The sequence below is a fragment of the Ceratotherium simum genome, chromosome 13, assembly GCF_057802395.1.
Source record: "Ceratotherium simum simum isolate JZ-2026a chromosome 13, ASM5780239v1, whole genome shotgun sequence".
Classification (NCBI taxonomy): Eukaryota; Metazoa; Chordata; class Mammalia; order Perissodactyla; family Rhinocerotidae; genus Ceratotherium; species Ceratotherium simum.
This window is the reverse complement of record NC_141912.1, coordinates 26791509-26809890: the sequence shown is the minus strand read 5'-3', so window position 1 is coordinate 26809890 and position 18382 is coordinate 26791509. Positions and strand designations below refer to the sequence as shown.

The 18382-nt window shown below is 39.5% G+C and overlaps 1 protein-coding gene across 1 annotated transcript; it reads right to left on the bottom strand.

The window, feature by feature from the left end:
• Positions 1 to 2312: 2312 nt before the first annotated feature.
• Positions 2313 to 17724, bottom strand: LOC147915540 (uncharacterized). The gene is made up of 3 exons (XM_087438196.1): positions 17269 to 17724; positions 9066 to 9162; positions 2313 to 5768 (listed from the first exon to the last, which is right to left on the bottom strand). The coding sequence occupies exons 1-3, from the start codon at positions 17444 to 17446 to the stop codon at positions 5732 to 5734; spliced, it is 312 nt and encodes a 103-aa protein (XP_087294322.1). The 5' UTR covers positions 17447 to 17724; the 3' UTR covers positions 2313 to 5731.
• Between the last annotated feature and the right edge of the window lie 658 nt (positions 17725 to 18382).

Below are 18382 nucleotides of genomic sequence, written 5' to 3'. Positions count from 1 at the left end.
TCTGTCTCACCAGTCTTGGAGCTCTGATGGTTCTGCCATAGTCTAGCTACCTGGAAGAAAATGAAGGTGGCAATTTGGGATGGTAGACATCAGTGATCCTGCCTCTTGCTCAGCACAGAGGAGCTGAAATATCTCAGCTCTGTTTACCCCTGGAGAGGGAAAGAGTTGATCTGTGCACACAGCACTCAACTTATCCAGGGATGCCCAAAGAAGTAGCATCTATCTCACCAGTGTTGAAGCTCTGAGAGGTCCAGCACAGTCTAGCCAAATGGGGGAGAACAGAGGCAGTGGCTTGTGCTGGTAAACACCATGGCTCCTCTCTTCCCCAACTCCCCACCCCCTGACCCCCTGCTCAGCATAGAGCGAGCAGACAAAAACCACAACTGCCTGCTTCTCCCTGAAGAGAGAAAGACTTGGGAGAAGCCTCCAGAATCTCTGGCCAGGCAGATTGGTGGGGATCTTCTCCTGTAGGAGGCCAGTCTATGAAGACTGGGAGAGGTGTCTGCTTTGTGTAATGCAGACACCAACAAAGAGTCAAGGAAAATGAACAATCAGTCAAAGATGTTCCAAACAAAAGAACAAGATAAATCTCCACAAACAGGCCCTAATGGACTGGAGTTATACAATTTACCTTACAGAGAATCAAAAATAACTCTCATAAAGATGTTCACTGAGATCAAGAGCACAATGCTTGAATAAAATGAGAGTTTCAACATAGAAAAAGGAAATATTAAAAAGTACCAAAGAGAAATTATGAAGCTGAAGAACACAATAAATGAACAGAAAAATTCACTAGAAGGGTTCAACAACAGACTAGATCAAGCAGAAGAAAAGATCAGTGAGCTCAAAGATGGGTCACTGTAACTGATTCAGTCAGAGGATCAAAAAGGAAAAAGAATGAAAAAGAGTGAAGAAAGCTTTAGGGACTCATAACCAAGTCAACCAAAATACCCATTACAGGAGAAAGGACCAGAGGGCTTATTTAAATGGCTAAAAACTTCCCAAATCTGGGGAAGAAAACAGACATCAGATCCAAGCAGCCCAAAACACACAAAATAAGAGGAACTCGAAGAAAAACACACCAAAACACATAATGAAATTGTTAAAAGTCAAAGAATTTTGAAAGCAGTAAGAGAAAAGTGACTTTTCACATACCAGGAAACTCCCATAAGACTAGCAGAATTTTCAGCAGAAACTTTGCAGGCTAGAAGGGAATGGGATGATATCTTCAAAGTGCTGAAAGAAAAAAACTGCCAACCAAGAACACTACGTAGCAAAATTGTCCTTCAGAAATGAAGGAGATATAAAGACTTTCCCAGATAAACAAAAGCTGAAGGAGTTCATCATTGCTAGACTTGTCTTGCAAGAAATGCTAAAGGAAATTCTTTAAGCTGAAATGAAAGAATGCTAAAGAGCAACACAATAGCATAAGAAAGTATGAAACTTGTTGGTAAAGGTAAATCTATAGACAAAGAATAATGTATTGCTGTAATGGTGATTGGTAAATTATTTTTAATTCTAGTATAAAAGTTAAAAGTATTAAAAATAACTATAACTTAAAAATATGTTAAAAGACACATAATATGAATAGATGCAAGTTGTGACAACAATAGTATAGAATGTGGTGGGGGAGAAGTTAAAGTGTAGAGTTTTTGTATGTGATTGAACTTAAGTTGTTATCAGCTTAAAATATATTGTTATTACTATAAGATATTTCATGTAATCCCCAAGGTAACCACACACATACACAAACTACCTCTATAAGTTACACAAAAGAAAAAGAGAAAGGAATCAAAGTATATGAATACCAAAAACCAACAAAGGAAGAGAGCAAGAGAGAAAAAGACAGACAAAAGAACTGCAAGACTAAGAGAAAACAATGAAAAAATGGCAATAGTAAAACCTTCCCTATCAATAACTACTTTAAATATAAATAGATTAAACTCTCCAATCAAAAGGCAAAGAGTAGCTAAATGGATAAAAGACATAACTATACACTCTCTACAAGAAACTCACTTTAGATTTAAGGATACACATAGGCTGAAAGTGAAGGAATGGAGAAAGATATTCCATGCAACTGGTAACCAAAAGAGAACAGGGGTGGCTATAATTATATCAGACAAAATAGACTTAAGTGAAAACTGTCACAAAAGACAAAGAAACACTTTATATAATGATAAAAGGGTCAAACCACCAGGAAGATATAATAATTATAAATATATAATTTATATATATTTATAAATAGCCAACATCAGAGCACCTAAATGTGTAAAGCAAACATTTATAGAACTGAGGGGAGAAATAGACAGCAATACAGTAATAGTAGGAGACTTTAATACCCCACTTTCAATAATGGACAAAACATCTAGACAGCAGATCAATAAGGAAACAGAGGCAACTCCTACAACTCAACAGCAAAAAATAAAAATCTAATAGCCGAATCAAAAAAATGGGCTCAAGACTTGAATAGACATTTCTCCAAAGAAGATATATGAATGGTACACAGGTATATGAAAAGAAGCTCAAAAGAAGCTTTGCATTCAGGGGAATGCAAATCAAAACCACAATGAGATGTCACCTCACACCTGTTAGGATGGCTAGTATCCCAAAAAAAAAAAAAAGACATCAAGTGTTGGTGAGGATGTGGAGAAACTGGAACCCTTGCACCCTGTTGGTAGGAATGAAATGGTGCAGCTGCTATGGAAAACAGTATGGACGGTTCTCAAAAAATTAAAAATAGAACTACTGTGTTCTAGCAATCCCACTTGTGGGTATTTTGCCAAAAGAAATGAAATCAGGATCTGGAAGAGAGAACACTCCCATGTTCATTGCAACACTATTCACAATAGGCAAGATGTGGATACAACCTATAGTTCATCAAGTGGATAAAGAAAATGTGATATATACATACAATGCAACATTATTTATCCTTTAAAAAGAATGAAATTCTGCAATATTCAACAACATGGATGAACCTTGAGGACATTATGCTAAGTGAAATAAGCCAGTTACAGAAGGACAAATACTGTATGATTCCACTTATTTGAGATATCTAATATGGTCAAATTCACTAAATTAAAGAACGGAATGGTGGTTGCCAAGGGTTGGGGGGAGAGGGACATGGGAAGTTATTAATCAACAGGCATAGCTTCAGTCAGTGAAGATGAATAAGCTCTAGAGATCTGCTGTACAACATTGTACCTATAGTCAACAATAATATATTGGACATTTAAATATTTGTTAAGAGGATAGATCTCACGTTAAGTGTTCTTTCCACAATAAAAAAAGAAAAATGGATCACTATAGTTATGGACAAGAGAAAGAAAGCAACTTAGTGCAGACACAGAAAAAACTTACAGGACGATGTCGGGCCAGGGAAGAGTGAAACAGGCAGAATACTTATGATTCTAAATTCATATCCCCTGGTGCTATGTACACAGAAACACCACTCTGGGATTGGGGCCAAAGAGTCCTAAAGCAGCATAGAGGTTAATCTTATGATACTCAAAAATTTGGCTGTGACTATTGCTACCAGGACAAATTTTCTACTCAATTTAGGACATATTCAGGATAACAGTATTTATCTGAAAATATGTGAAGAAAAGGTTAAAGATGACCCAGGGTACTCAAACATACATCTCTTAGGAGTGTATATTGACACTGTGAGCACAAACAATTTGTGATTTGCAGCTTTGCTCCACATTCTTTGCAGATATACCTACTTCCTGAGTGAGAAACCAAAATTGAAGTAATAAATTTGTTTAAACTGATGTAGAACATGATAATGAGGATTCTATGAAGTATCTCTTGGTATCCTCTAGTTTTCAAACTGGGTACATGTATTCCTGGGAATACATGGACAAGGTTTTAAGGAAATCAATTTCCTCATCTTGGACTCCACGTGGATTCACTTATGACTGATCTGGCTGAAAACTTTCTGCTTTTCCACCTCCCCTTTTATCACAACCCTTCTCCCATTAAAGAAAAAGGAGATAACTGTCATCCATCCCATATCTTATCCTTCATCTTGCCCCAAGCTGCAAAACCTCCTTGAAGCATCTGACAAAAGAACTCTAAAATAATGGTGTCAGTGATAAAGTGAAGGGCTTAAATGACTGGGTGACAAAATCCTTTTGCAACTCAGGTGGTTTCTGATTATTACATCTGCTTTCAACAAAAGTGAAAGAGGGTCCAACCCAGTTGTAAGCAATAGATTAACAAAATTTTATGAGAGATAACGTGATTTTGGCATGTAACATAGGAGTTAGAAAAATGAGAATTGCATTCCTATTCAAAACTCCTTTAATTCCTATCTCATCTATGTGAACATAATCTCTCATATCTATAATAATGAAAAATAGACATAAAAGTGATGTTGAACTTGTCTCATTCTTGCAACAAGGAATATTCAGCCATAGATACATGAATTAATTAGAAAATCTTAGTCCCATCCACCTCAGTAAGAGATGCATTTGCAATTCAACTTTAGTTTGTATATCTACTAACTTATCAAAATATATAATACATTCACAATGATGATTGTATACCAATAAAAATTGTAATACCTTAATTCAGAAAACAAATTGTTAACTCTTAAAGCTATATGGTCACTGGAAATTTTTTTTTTTTTTTGGTGTGGAAGATTAGCCCTGAGCTAACATCTGTGCCAATCTTCCTCTATTTTGTATGTGGGTTGCCGCCACAGCATGGCTTGACAAGTGGTATAGGTCCATGCCCAGGATCTGAACCCATGAACCCCAGCTGCTGAAGCGGAATGTGCCAGACTTAACCACTATGCCACGTGGCTGGCCCCTGGAAAGTTTTTTTAAAAATTAAGTTCAGGGCCAGCCGAGGTGGCCTAGTGGTTAAGTTAGGCACGCTCCACTTTGGTGGCTCGGGTTTGATTCCCAGGCACAGACCTATACCACTTGTCAGAGGCCATGCTGTGATCACATTCTTTACCGGAAATCATTTTCTTTACAACCATTTGTACTTATGATGTGAAATTTTTAGATGTCAATCTAAAAATATGCAAGAGGGTACATAATTTTCAAAGGGGTGTGCTTTTAAATCTTGAAGACTACTAGTCTAGAGCAGGAGTTCTTAACATGTGATGTAATGTAGTGGTTACAGACATAGACTTAGGAGTTAGTCTTACTAATTGTGTGAAAATGGGCAAGTGACTCAAAATTCAGCTCAGTCTACTTATCTGTAAAATAGGGATAGTAACAATACCCTATCTACAGAGATAAAGTTGTCAAACTTCAGTATATATCAGAATTGCCTGGAGGGGTTGTTAAAACAGAGTGCTGGTCCCCTACTCTGAGTTTCTGATTCAGAAGTTCTGGGGTGGGCCCCCAAATTTGCATTTTTAACAAGTTTCCAGGTGATGCTAATGCTGCTGACTCAGGGACCACACTTTGAAAACCTTTGGCCTAACTCATAAGGTCATTGTGAGGATTTAACAAGTTAGTACATAAAGTGCCCAGAACTACATTGGCACATGACAGGTGCTAACACATATTAGTCAGTATCATCAGTTAGGATTGTATTCACTGTAACAGAAAATTCAACTCTAGTGGGTTAAACAGAAAGGAGTTAATATACGTCATTTAACAAGAGGTCCTGAGGTAAATCATCCAAGGCTGGTACCACTGTCCAAGAATGTCACGAATTTCTCAGGCTCCTTCTGTCTTCTTGCTCAATTGTCTTTATTCTGTGGCTTTCGTCATCACGGATGCATAATAGCTGCTTTCTTTTCTGAGTGTCTGCATTCCAGATAGGAAGAGAGAAGGGCAAAGAAGTATAGTGTAGAAAGTTGATGGAACATGTCAGCCCAGTCGTGCCTCCCTTTTTAGAAAGACCTTATTTTTTTTAGAGAAATCACTCTTCTTTAAAAAACATTTCCAGAAGCCCCCCACAAGCGACTTTTACTTGATTCTCAATGGTCAGATCCAGGTCACACGCCACCCCAACTACAAGGGAGTCAGGAAAGGGAAGGATTTTTAGCTCTCTAGCTACCATGGTGGAGGAAACCGAAGGAAAAAGGAGTCTGGGACAAATAATATACAGTACCTTCCTAAAGGGTCTCCACGAACACCAGAAACTCATGCAGAGTATCAAGTGTATGTGCATTTTTCTGAGGAGTTGGACCATAGCTTTCATCAGATTTTTTAAAGAGTTCAAAAACTATGGCTCTAAAGCTCACATATCTTGACTCGATGGTCCAAATATTTTAACAAAAAGATGTCCACTCCCCCGCACGCCCCATCTTAGTCACCACATGAAATCATAAAACCTGAGGGCATGGAGGCCTCTTAATTGCTGTCTCCCTTCCTTTTTTTAAAGGTTCTACTAAACTTGTAAATGCTGCTTATATTATTTAAATACTTGTTTACAAGTAGACCTATAGGGTATTTTTTGGTGTGTATGTGTTTTAATGTAACTTCCCAAATACAGCATATACTTCTTTAAAGAAAGGCTTTGTATATTTTCTTCCTGTTTCATTTGTATAAAGTTGGGGAACAAGGAGCATTAATTTATGAATTAAGTTTCTCTGTCCTGAATTTCAAGCTGGCATTAATAATTGGAGAGCTGGGTTCTGACAGAAGACAGTTTCTGTCAGTTTCTTCTGACAGAAGAAACTGGATGGATATTTAAAGAAGAGAGAAAGGACTGGATTTCTTTCTTTTCTGAGTGTTTGAAAGATTGCTTAATTCAGGACTATAACCTAAACCCTGAAGAATTTGCATTCTTTGATATATCACTTTCACTTAACTGGAAGAAGGAAGGCTTATCTATAGCAATGATTACTGGGATCATCTGGAACTTCATCCTGTTTCTGAAAACACTTAGATCAAAAGTACTAATTCTAAACTATCAGCTGATCAGTGTATATAACAGGTTAGGGAATGAGTTATGAAATTATTAAAATGTTAAAACTGAGAAAGTTTAAAAATATTTAAAATGGTACATAGGTTCATATTCTGGGAAAAGTAAATTTAGAAAGTTAACATTCACTAGAAGGCTCACTCCCTACAGCAGATGAGTTGGAGTTTGGCAGAGAAGAGCCTTACCACTCACAAACTGGCCAAGTGGATGTTCCAGTGTGCAGAGAACAAGTGATTTACAAGAAACAAGGGACACATTTAAAGAATGAGATAACAACTTATAAAGTCAACCATTAAATAAAATTTAGTTTGGTTCTGCCCTAACAATGTTATGCTTAACATAGTTTTGTGCCAAGCTTTTTACGTTAAATCATTTCTGTTTTTTAATATGCAACCCAGGCTTGCTTTCGCAGTTGAGATACCAGACTCTCGATAGCAGGTGTACTAGTTCCCTTATATTGGCTTATTTATGGTTTAAGAAAATGTGGAAAAGGTAAATGTCCACTTTCGAGGCTCTTTGCTGAGAAATAAACATTTCTGAAACATGAAATCCACTGATCTAGTTCATAGTGTCAGCTTTTGGCATCTCTGCTGTTTAATCGAATAGAGTAGCAGCTGGCAAATTTATTTGGGGCTGTCATAAAGTCATGTTAAATGTTAATGTGAATGGTTTCCTTAAATATGGCTTCTCTGGTGTCAAATGACATGTGAACTCTGGTCCGATACTTTCTCAACTAGTCATCTTCACAAGCTCCCTTATTACGTATTATGGGTTGAACTGTGTTCCCTCAAAATTCATACATTTAAGTCCTAACCCTCAAAACCTCAGAATGTGACCCTTATTTGAAGACAGGGTCTTTACAGAAGTAAAATGAGGAAAAGTTGAAGTGAGGTCATTAGCATGGGCCCTAATCTGACTGTTGTCATTATAAAAACAGGAAAGATGAACACAGGGACATGCATGGAGGAAAGACAATGTGAAGAAACCTGGGGAAAGGATGGCCATCTACAAGCTGAAAGAGGCCTGAAACAGATCTTCCCCTCACAGCCCTGCAAAGAAATAAGCCCTGCTGACACTCTGATTTTGGACTTCCAGTCTCCAGAACTGTGAGACAATACATTTCTGTTGTTTAAGCCACCCAGTTGTAGTACTTTGTTATAGCGGCCCTAGCACGGCCCTAGCAAACTAGTACAGCAGGGAGTCTGATGTTGTACAAAAGTCCTCTCTCACTCCTCACATTCAAAGACCTTGCTCTTCTTTCCCCATGTGAGGACACTGTTATACCAGAAAGGCTGAGCTGTGGCTGAAAATTTTCCCACACTTTTCATACTTACAGACTCTTTCCTAAATATGTGGCTCCTGTGATGTCAGAAAGATTCTCCCAAGTTTTAGCTTAACACAGAGTATGAGCAAAAATGTGTGCGACTTTCATTCTGTCATATCACTTAAAGGAAGCTGCTTGGACACAATATTTTCTTTCCCTTTCCTAAAGGCTGTGATTTGGTTTTGCCCATGTGGACAAGGACAATGCTCTGGAGACTGCAGAGCAGCAAGAAGAGCACAGAACTCTGTGAACTTTTTGGAAAAAAGCTTCTAGAAGTCTCTGTCTTGCCTTTCAGCAGGACATTCATATGATAAATAAATTTTCAATCTTGCTTAAACCACTGTTACTTGTTCTTTGGAGTACTAATCATATACACAACCTAACTAATATAGGAAAAAAATAGAATAAGGGGCTGATCACTGAGGAGGGGGCCAAAGTTTAACACATTTACCTAGATTATTCTAAGAGTCTCTTAACTGATTTTACTGCTTTTGGTCTTGCCCCCTGTCTAACACATTTTCCACATTATGACTATAAAGTAATCTTTCTAACACACAATTCTGGTTATGCCACCTTATTTAAAACTGCCTAGAGTTGTACTGTCCAATATGGTAGCCACTAGCCATATGGAGCTAATAAAATTAATAAAAATTCAATAAAATAAACTCAGTGGTACTAGCCACATTTCACACGTTCAAGAGCCACAAGTGGCTAGTGACTACAACGGTGGATAACACAGATGTGGGACACTTCCATCATTATGCAAAGTTCTATCTGACGGCATTGGGCTAGAAGATGCAGGTCTATGTTCCCCCACAAGATCTATAAAGCTTTCTCTCTCCAGACTTACCTGCTGTTGCTATATGGTTTAGCCAAAGTCACCAGGCTATTTCTGCTTTGTTTATAGTCGTGCTGCCTGGGAATTCTCTCTCCTCCACCTTGTCCACCTGGAAAACAACAATTTGTTTTTTATGTGTTACCTTCTCTATACACATATATCCAAAAAAGACCAGAGGCATTAAAGGCAGTTCAAGAATTAATTCTGAACATAACTGCTCTTTTATCTACAATCCCTACAAAGAACAGCAGATCCAGGAAGTTCTTTAAACTAAAAAAAAAAAAAAAAAAATCCACAACCCAACAAACAACTTGATCAAAAAAATGGGAAAAAGGGGGCCACCCCGGTGGTGTAGTGGTTAAGTGAGCGCGCTCTGCCTTGGCAGCCTGGGGTTCGCAAGTTCGGATCCTGGGCACACACCAACCTACCGCTTGTCAAGCCATGCTGTGGTGGCATCCCATAGAAAGGAAGATGGGCACGGATGCTAGCCCAGGGCCAATCTTTCTCAGCAAAAAGAGGAGGATTGGCATTGGATTTTAGCTCAGGGATAATCTTCCTCACCAAAAAAAAAAAAAAAGGAAAAAAGGATTTGAACAGACGTTTCTCCAAAGATATACAAATGGCCAATCAGTACATGAAAAGATGCTCAAAATCACTAATCATTAGGCATATGCAAATCAAACACACAATGATAGCACCTCACATCCATTCGGATGGCTACTATCAAAAAAACAGAAAATAACAACTGTCAGCAAGGAGGAGGAGAAATTGGAACCCTTGTACACTGTTGGTGGGAATGTAAAATGGCACAGCCGCTATGGAAACAGTATGGAGGTTCCTCAAAAAATTAAAAATAGAATGATATGATCCAGCAATTCCACTTCTGAGTATATACTCCAAAGAACTGAAAGCAGGGTCTTGTAGAGATATGTGTACACCCATGTTCATAGCAGCATTATTCACAATAGCAAAAAGGTAGAAGCAATCCAAGTGTCTATTGATGAATGAATGGATACACAAAATGTGGTATATACATACAATGGAATAATATTCAGCCTTAAAAAGAAAAGAAATTCCGACAGATGCTACAACATGGATGAAACTTGAGGGCTAATATATTCTCAAACACCCTTGATACAATGATCTTACTTTTCTAAAGACAAGACCACAGATACATAAAAAAAAATATGAGAAGATCCATAAAAAGATATTTCTGCTGGTATAAATAAGACTGGTGGGAGTTGTGAGGAAGGATAAGGGTAAAGTAACAGTTGATTAAGAGAAAAACACACCTACGGGAAGCCACTGAGCAAGAAACATACTCATCTGCAGAAGGGTGGGTGCTGTCCCTGAGAGAATGCATGTGACTAGGAGTGTGCCAGGCAGTCTCCAGCCAGAGTGAAGGAGCTGAGGCCCACTGCCCTGCTCTGGCATGGCGTGATCTTAAAAAGGGCAGGCATAATCTAAGACTAGGCTCTGATGTTTGCTGCTGCGGCACCTGGCCTCTGATCTCCCTTTCCCGGCAAAGCAGAACTGTAGGCAGAGCAAGAAATCAGTCCTAGTGCTGACTCTCTTCACTCGGGCCAGCTCCCCAAACAGTTCATTCTGCACATGTGAGCTGCAGATAAATCTTCTACCAACATATGAACATGACCCACATCCACTACTCCACATGAAGTACGGTAAAGGAAGGGGCTAAACACAGTGGCAGGATTCATATTAATCTCAACATAAATGGAAGAGGGGATACGTTTACAGTGTTTTAGCTCATCGTACAAAAACACAAACGTGACCTTTATGTTAGTCTATTCTAAAGAAATGTCACACTTTAGGAAAAAAAAGATTAGTTATTTAATAAAATTAATCAGCTTAACAGTAATATTTACAGGGAATGGAGGAAGACTATGTTTTCTTCAGCTATCATAAAAGATAATGACACCCTGTAGGACATATATTTACACATACATCATATCATTTAATCCTGTCTTATCAACTCATTTTGCAAGAGTAAATCGAGACTCTGAAAGCTTAAGCAACTTCCCAAAGTCATTCAGTTAATAAGTGTACAAAGCCTGGGTTCACATGGAAGTCTTCTGGGTAAAGCTCAGTTCTGGGAATTTATCCTAAAGATACACTTGCACGTGTGAAAAATGATATAGGTATAAGGTCATTCACTGTTTGTAATGGCAAAAGATCAGAAACAACCAAAGTGTCCAGCACTGGGAAACTGGTTAAATACAGTACGGTTGTCTGGGGAAAACTCCTCTTCCTTTACTCACTGCTCACTGTAAAGGAAAACTGTTCCTTTCTACTTCCCTCAATACTTCTGGCCACCAACGGTGTGTGGGCTTTTTCCTAGACCAAACAATTCTGCAACACCAGCTCCGTGTCCTACAATTCAATTCAGTTCTGATACTATCTACCTGCAGATAGCATCAGACCCCCAGGTTAAGGGCTCAGTCCCATAAGACTGCCCTAGCTTCAGATGCCAAGTGAAAGTCCAGGTTGTTACCCGTGCTTCTAATCGACTGGCTATAAATTGGAGGTTCCCACTATCTCTCTGGTTCAGTTAATTTGCTAGAGTGGCTCACAGAACTCAGGAAAACAGTTTACTTACTAGATTGCTGGTTTACTACAAAGGATATTAAAGGATACAAATGAAGAGATACATAGGGAAAGGTCTGGAAGGGTCCACAGGAGCTCTGTTCCCATGGAGTTTGGGGTGCACTACCCTTCTGGCAGGTGGATGCTTTCTTGTTCACCAACCTGGAAGCTCTCCAAACCCTATCCTTTTAGGTTTTTATGAAGGCTTCAATGCAAAGGAACGGTTGATTAAATCATTGGTAAGTGATTAATTCAATCTCCAGCCCTTCTCCCATTCCTGGAGGTCGGTGGGTGGGGCTTTAATCTCAAGATCGGTTTCCCTGGCAACCAGTTCCCTATCTTAGGTTATCTAGGGCTTTCCAAAAAAATCACCTCCTTAAAATAAATTCAGGTGTGGTTGAAATGGGTCTGTAATGAATAACAAGACACTCATTTCACATTTATCCCTCTGAAGCTATTTCAGGAACTGAGGACAAACACCAAATATTGTAACAAAAGATGCCCTGCTTCTCTAATCACTTAGGAAGTTACAAAGGTTTTGGGATCAGTGAGCCAGGAACCATGGATGAAGATCAAAATACATATTTCTTATTATATCACATCACAGTGGTACATTCATACATAAATGAAGAAGCTTTCTATTACTAATAAGGAACTATCTAGGATACAGTGTTAAATGGAAAAAGTGGGTATAGTATGACACACAGCATAAGAGTGAAAATAAGAATATACATTGTATTTGCTTGTACTTTCACAAAGAAATTCTGGAGACACCTAAAAGCACTAAAGAAAATGGTGTTGTCGGGGGAAGAGGGAGAATCACCCTCTGCCCTTTCCCTTAAGGTTTTTATGGCTGGCCAAATAATCAACAAGACAGGTTAGCAGGAGAAAATAATACCAAGTTTAATAACATGTATACATGGGAGAAAGCAGGGACACTGCGTTTCTCAACACAATAGCAGAAATTTTTGTCTTAAATATCATTTTCAGCCAATGACAAAGGAGGATTTTGGGGGTGGGGGAGTCAGTTACAGGAGATTACCACTAAAGCACAGTAAACAAGAGTAAGGTTTATTATGTAGCTCAAGGCCTCACCTTTCACATTGATAAGTCACTAGAAATGAGCTCATCCCCCTCTCTTTTCCAAACAGAGAGGGAGATACCTTTACAAATGGAGATTTCCCTTATAAATGTAAATGATTGTCTGGCAACTCTTCGCAGGGTCATCTAGAGAATGTGGCCAGAGAGACAGAACTTTTGATAAGAGGGGCTTGTTGGTGCCTTTCCTATTGTAACATTTACCCTACATTATCTTTACAGCCATCATGATAGATCTATTCTAGGAAGGAGCTACCATGTCAAATTTTTTAGGCAGTTAGTGGGGGAGGTCAAATGTCTTCAGAGAAAACAACCAAGGTAAAGAGATAGATTTCAGGGTGGCCAAATCTTGATCTCCCACAGTGTCAACGCAAAATAACCAATAACCATTCTATAGATAGAGTGATAATGTGAGTTTTACTTGAGCCAGGATGAGGATTATAACCCAGGAGAGTTTTACCAGAAAGGAAGAAAGTGTTCCAGAGAAGCATGGTTTTCAGTAGAGTCTTAGACCTTTTTAAACAAAGAACATACATTAAACATGCCCAGGATACATATTCACCGAATTTTCAAAGAGGTATTCAGTTGCAAATTAGCAGGTCAATGTGATCCTGATGATGGGAAAGGGACTAATAGGGCGTTACTGATACAGCGTAGGAGGGGAAGTATGCATTCTTATGTTAAGAGAGTGCATTCTTTACTTTAGTGGTTAAAGCAGATGTACACTGTATGTTTGACAGGCCATATATCAGGTTTCCTTAGTTTAAGCCGAATCAGTTTTGAACCCGAATAGTTACCCCATATACCTCAATATATGAAAATCTCTTGTCAATGGTTACCAGTTTGCTTGGTGGGGAAGGGAATAGGGTCAATGGGAGCTAGGGCAAGAGTGAGACTTTACTGTATACCTTCTTTATGATTCTGATTTTGAATTAGATGATTATATTTAAAAATAAATATATAAGTAAAGATATTTTAAGTAATGTATGCTCATTATATAATTTATTTATTTATTTTTTCCCCCAAAGCCCCAGTAGATAGTTGTATGTCATAGCTGCACATCCTTCTAGCTGCTGTATGCGGGACGTGGCCTCAGCATGGCCAGAGAAGCGATGCGTCGATGCGTGCCCGGGATCTGAACCTGGGCTGCCAGCAGCGGAGCGCACGCACTTAACCTCTAAGCCAGGGGGCCGGCCCAATATATGCTCATTATAAAAGGTTACTGCAGGCAAGGTAAAACTTCACCTCTACCCATATTATGTTTTAGGCCGGGAATCTTTAACAAAAAGACTAATGATACCGAACCTCTTAAAATCTCAACTTTGTGTGCCCCATGCACAGTAAGTCAGTCACTGAGACATTGGTGCTTGGAGATGGAGAAAGGTTTATGTGAATTGGCCAAAATGAGAAAGCAGGAGGGTAGGTTCTCTCAAATTCGCCTTCAGAAGAGAAGAAAGCAGGGGTTTTTATAGAGCTAAGGGACTTGGCAGGAGGAGTTTCAGAGAAACAAAGGGCTAATCCATGTTTCTTCTACTCCAGATAAGCCCTTGGGCAATGTGACTTCTGGGCATCAACGGCAGCTGGGGGCTGGTTATCTGGTGATTGTAACCTCTTTGAAGGCATTCTTTTTCTTCTTTAAAAGAAGCTCATAAATCCTTGTGACCCTTGAGTTACCCCTCGGGTTAATCAAGAAAACAGTAAATTGACAAGATCAACTTCTTTTCGTCTATGTCCATGTTGGAAACAAAGTTGAAAGGTAATTATGTTCTTATTGAATATTTACAGTAACCCTCAGGTACCCGGCTTCACTAACAAGAGGAAAACAGTTTATTAACACATGCAGTGCACATCTGGAGGGAGAGATACAAATGAAAAGGAACTCAAAATGGTGGCTTAAAACTCCAGATTATTTAGCATCTTGAACAAAGAACGATAAATTTGTAGAGAAACGACAGGACAAAGGGAAGCAGTTTTAGGCTTCCAAGAGTGGCAAACCATAGGAAGGTAAATATAGAGGAGGAAACTAATGGTGTAAGGTTTGTTTGCAGATTCCTCTGGTACCTCTCTGGGCTGTTAAGAGTTAGCCTCCAGTAAAAGGACGATTTATATTCCACTTTAGGCAGAAAACGGAGAGCTTTCTCTGGGTTTGCTGCTTCTTAATTGCTTTCAGCTAAAAATAATTTTTATGTTAAAGAGGCATATTTTTGGGTCACATATTCTGGTTTCCTTCAGTCTATTTTAAAAGATGTTTCTTTTAAAAGCCTATTTTTACCACCAATGTCAATTCTGTTCCTCTCACTAATTCTATCCCTTCCTGACTGGATTCTGATCACCCCTGGTGTATTTGTGACAGTCCTAACACATCAGTTTCTGGTCAACAGCATAGGGCTTCTTACCACTTCCAAAACAAAGTATGATATTTCCTTCCTGGAATGCTGTTTCCCCGGAATCCTCATGATTCACCCTCACTCCTTCCAGTCTTTGCTCAAATAATAGTTAGGCTACCCCAATTCATCTGATTTTAAACTGCAACACCCATCCTTCACACTTCCCCACCCCTACACTCCATATTGCTATTTCCTGCTTTATTTTTCTCCACAATACTTACCACCATCTGTGAAACTATATTTTCCCTCTAAAATATAAAGTCAACAAGGGCAGAGATTATTGTTTTAAATGAATGAGTTAACAGAATGGCTTCTGTTAAAGCCTCTATTCAAAACCAATTGGTCAAAATTAGCATCCTATTCCTAGTTGCTATTTTTTCATGAATTGACAATTTGGTACAACCTGGTTCTCATATCCCATTCCCCTTTTCTAGACATTTCTTTCTTAATCGACATACTACTGAAGCTTTTCTTTTCTTTGTAATAAATTTAAAAACCCAGATCTCTGCAATTACAATGATTGCTAGAGGCATTGCACAGGAAATGGGTCCTTTTAGGTACATACTGAACGAAAAGTTTGTGGAATGGTTGGGGGTCACAGATCTTGATATAATTTGACTTTTTTATGTGGTAAAATAAAATTTAAAATGAGAGACCATAGCAAAAGCACTCCATTGGCTTAGAAGTTGTGAAATGTGAAACAAAATGGGGTCACTTATTTCTAAGGGCTTTAAAATGGAGCCGGGAAGCCATCAAGGGAATGGGGCTTACTCATGTCCTCATTGGACAGAACATGAACTTGCCAAGTGAGTCAAGACACAAATATTCTGAGAAATCTGCAACTTGTCACAGTGATAGACTTTTGGCTCCCCCTTGCTAGCCTTAGCAATCAATTCTGTTTAGCCAAGATTAGCTTTCTGCCACCAACCCCAATTAACATTCTTTGTAATGCAAACTTCCCTCTTTTGCCTTTAAAAGCCCCTGCCTCTTACTCCCTAGCGGGACACTATTTGGGTTGCTACTCTTATCTGTGCTCCCTGAATTGCAATTCTTTGATCCCAAAATAAATGCCTCTCTGCCTTTCATTTTGGCTCTTTATTTTTAGGTTAACCAAGTCAAAAACACAGGCTTTGATGTCATACAGACATGAATTTAAACTCTTGGTTGTCATGCTTACTAGCCATTGATCTTGAATTTGTTACTAGGTTAAACTCTCTGAGCCTCGGCTTTACCGTCATAAAAATGTATGTAACAATAGCATCTCTCACACACGGCTGTGAGGATTACATAACATTTGTAAAGTTATTTAGTAGTATCTGGCATACAATTCCTCAATAAGTGTTATTATAATCATTACAACAGAATAAGATAATTTGAAGGATATTTCCAAAAAATTAGAGCTTTAAGAGCTTCATTGAGTTTTTACATTAACTCCTGACAGAAAAGACACTGGAATTCTATCACTGAGCTCCTGGCAATGCCAGAAAATCCTTTTATGGCTTTCGTTTTTGTGAAGAAAATCTGCTTAAACAGAGAGAAATATTCCTGAGTTCCTCAGATTAGATAAGGATAAAATGAGAACTCGCTTCCTCTACTCATTCCTTGCATTATCCAAGTTTTTGACTCAGTAATCTGCTGGTAAATTTCATTCTGAGAACTGCAGACACGAATAAAGTGCTAGTTAAACCACAATGCCTCGACTAGTGTCAGAAGAATGGTTTCTGCCCAGAGTAAAGGGTGAGAGGCACCTGTTGGATCTGGCCATAGTCCAGTGGCTATCATCACTGGCTGCACATCAGCATAACCCAGGAAATTTAAAAACTCTCCAAGTGATTCTAAGGTAGAGGCAGGCTGTGGAGATGGACTGCTACTGTCTGATGATCACCTCCCCGCCGTCCCCCCTCCTCGTCATAGCATTACACATTTCATCTTTACCTGATGCCCAGAATCATCAAACAGTGCACTCCACACAGTCACAACTTTTCTGCCTTCTGGGTAATGGTTTGCCCCAAGGTACTGTTGCCCAGAGCAGGTAAACTCTTCAGCACCTGTCGCTCAAGAACCTGAATCCCTCCCCGCATGCGTCCGTCGCTCATAAAGCACACCCATAAACAGTGACTTATTACCGCCCACACGGCCAGGCTGCTTCCGGATGGACCCTATCTGGTGGGGACGTCCAGGCCTATGCCATCTGCTCCCGGGCCAGAAGAGTCTCTGCAGAGTCGTCGACTTCATTCCCTTCCAGAAGCCGCCGAGGTTGCGTTGGGGTCCGGAGGCGAAGCGCCGGCGCTCATGTGCCTTCATCTCCTCCCCGTCACCTCCTGAATGTTGCAGTGTGCTGCTTCTGAGCAAGAATGTGTGCCATGGGGACCAACTCTTGTCCCAGACTTAGCTGTCTCGACATTTGCTCAAGTCCCACCGTCGTCAGGTTGGAGGCTCCGAAGCCTGGCCTTTCCGGAGCCGTCTCAAGGCTCGTGGCAGTCCTGCTTGGGCACAGGATTCGGGGTGCTGGTTCCCGAGATCGCGGAGGCCCACTTCCAGAAAAACAAGACCGACAACACTTTGCCCTCTGGGGTCGCATAAAGGGACTGGGGGTTTGTTTACCTTCCCTGGCGTCATTTCCAGGTCCGCTCTAGGAACCTGGGAGGTTTCTGCGTCTCGGTGGTTATTTCTAGCTGTTAACGCTTCACGTGCGTCTCTCTCTCTCCTCCGCCCAGCGCTCTAAATGGGCCGATAAGGGTTCAGGTTTGACAGAGAAATTTTTGGGGAAAACTTCAAAAGTATATACACAAAGATAGACAGGATGGTATAATGAATCCGATGTACATATTGCACACCTTCAACAGCACCTCATAGCAATCTTATTAACCTATAACCCAACCCTCATTGCCCCCAACGCATTGTTTGAAGTAAATCTCAGACATATATCATCATAAATTTAACACAGCCAGGACTAAGGTGAGGTGAGTGAGGCACTTGCCTTGGGCACAGAATTTAGGAGGCAGCCAAAAAGCTTGGCAATCGAGACAAATAATATTTAAGGTAATTTTTTAAAATCAAAATTAATGCCAAAAATTCATAATGAGCACAATTTCAAAAATTTTAATAGAGAATCAGTATTACTGACTTTTCCTTTTGCCTCAAGCTCCTATATGACTGACACAAAACTAATACATAAGTATCTCTAAAAGATAAAGACCCTTTTTAAAAACATAATCACACCACCATTATCACATCTAA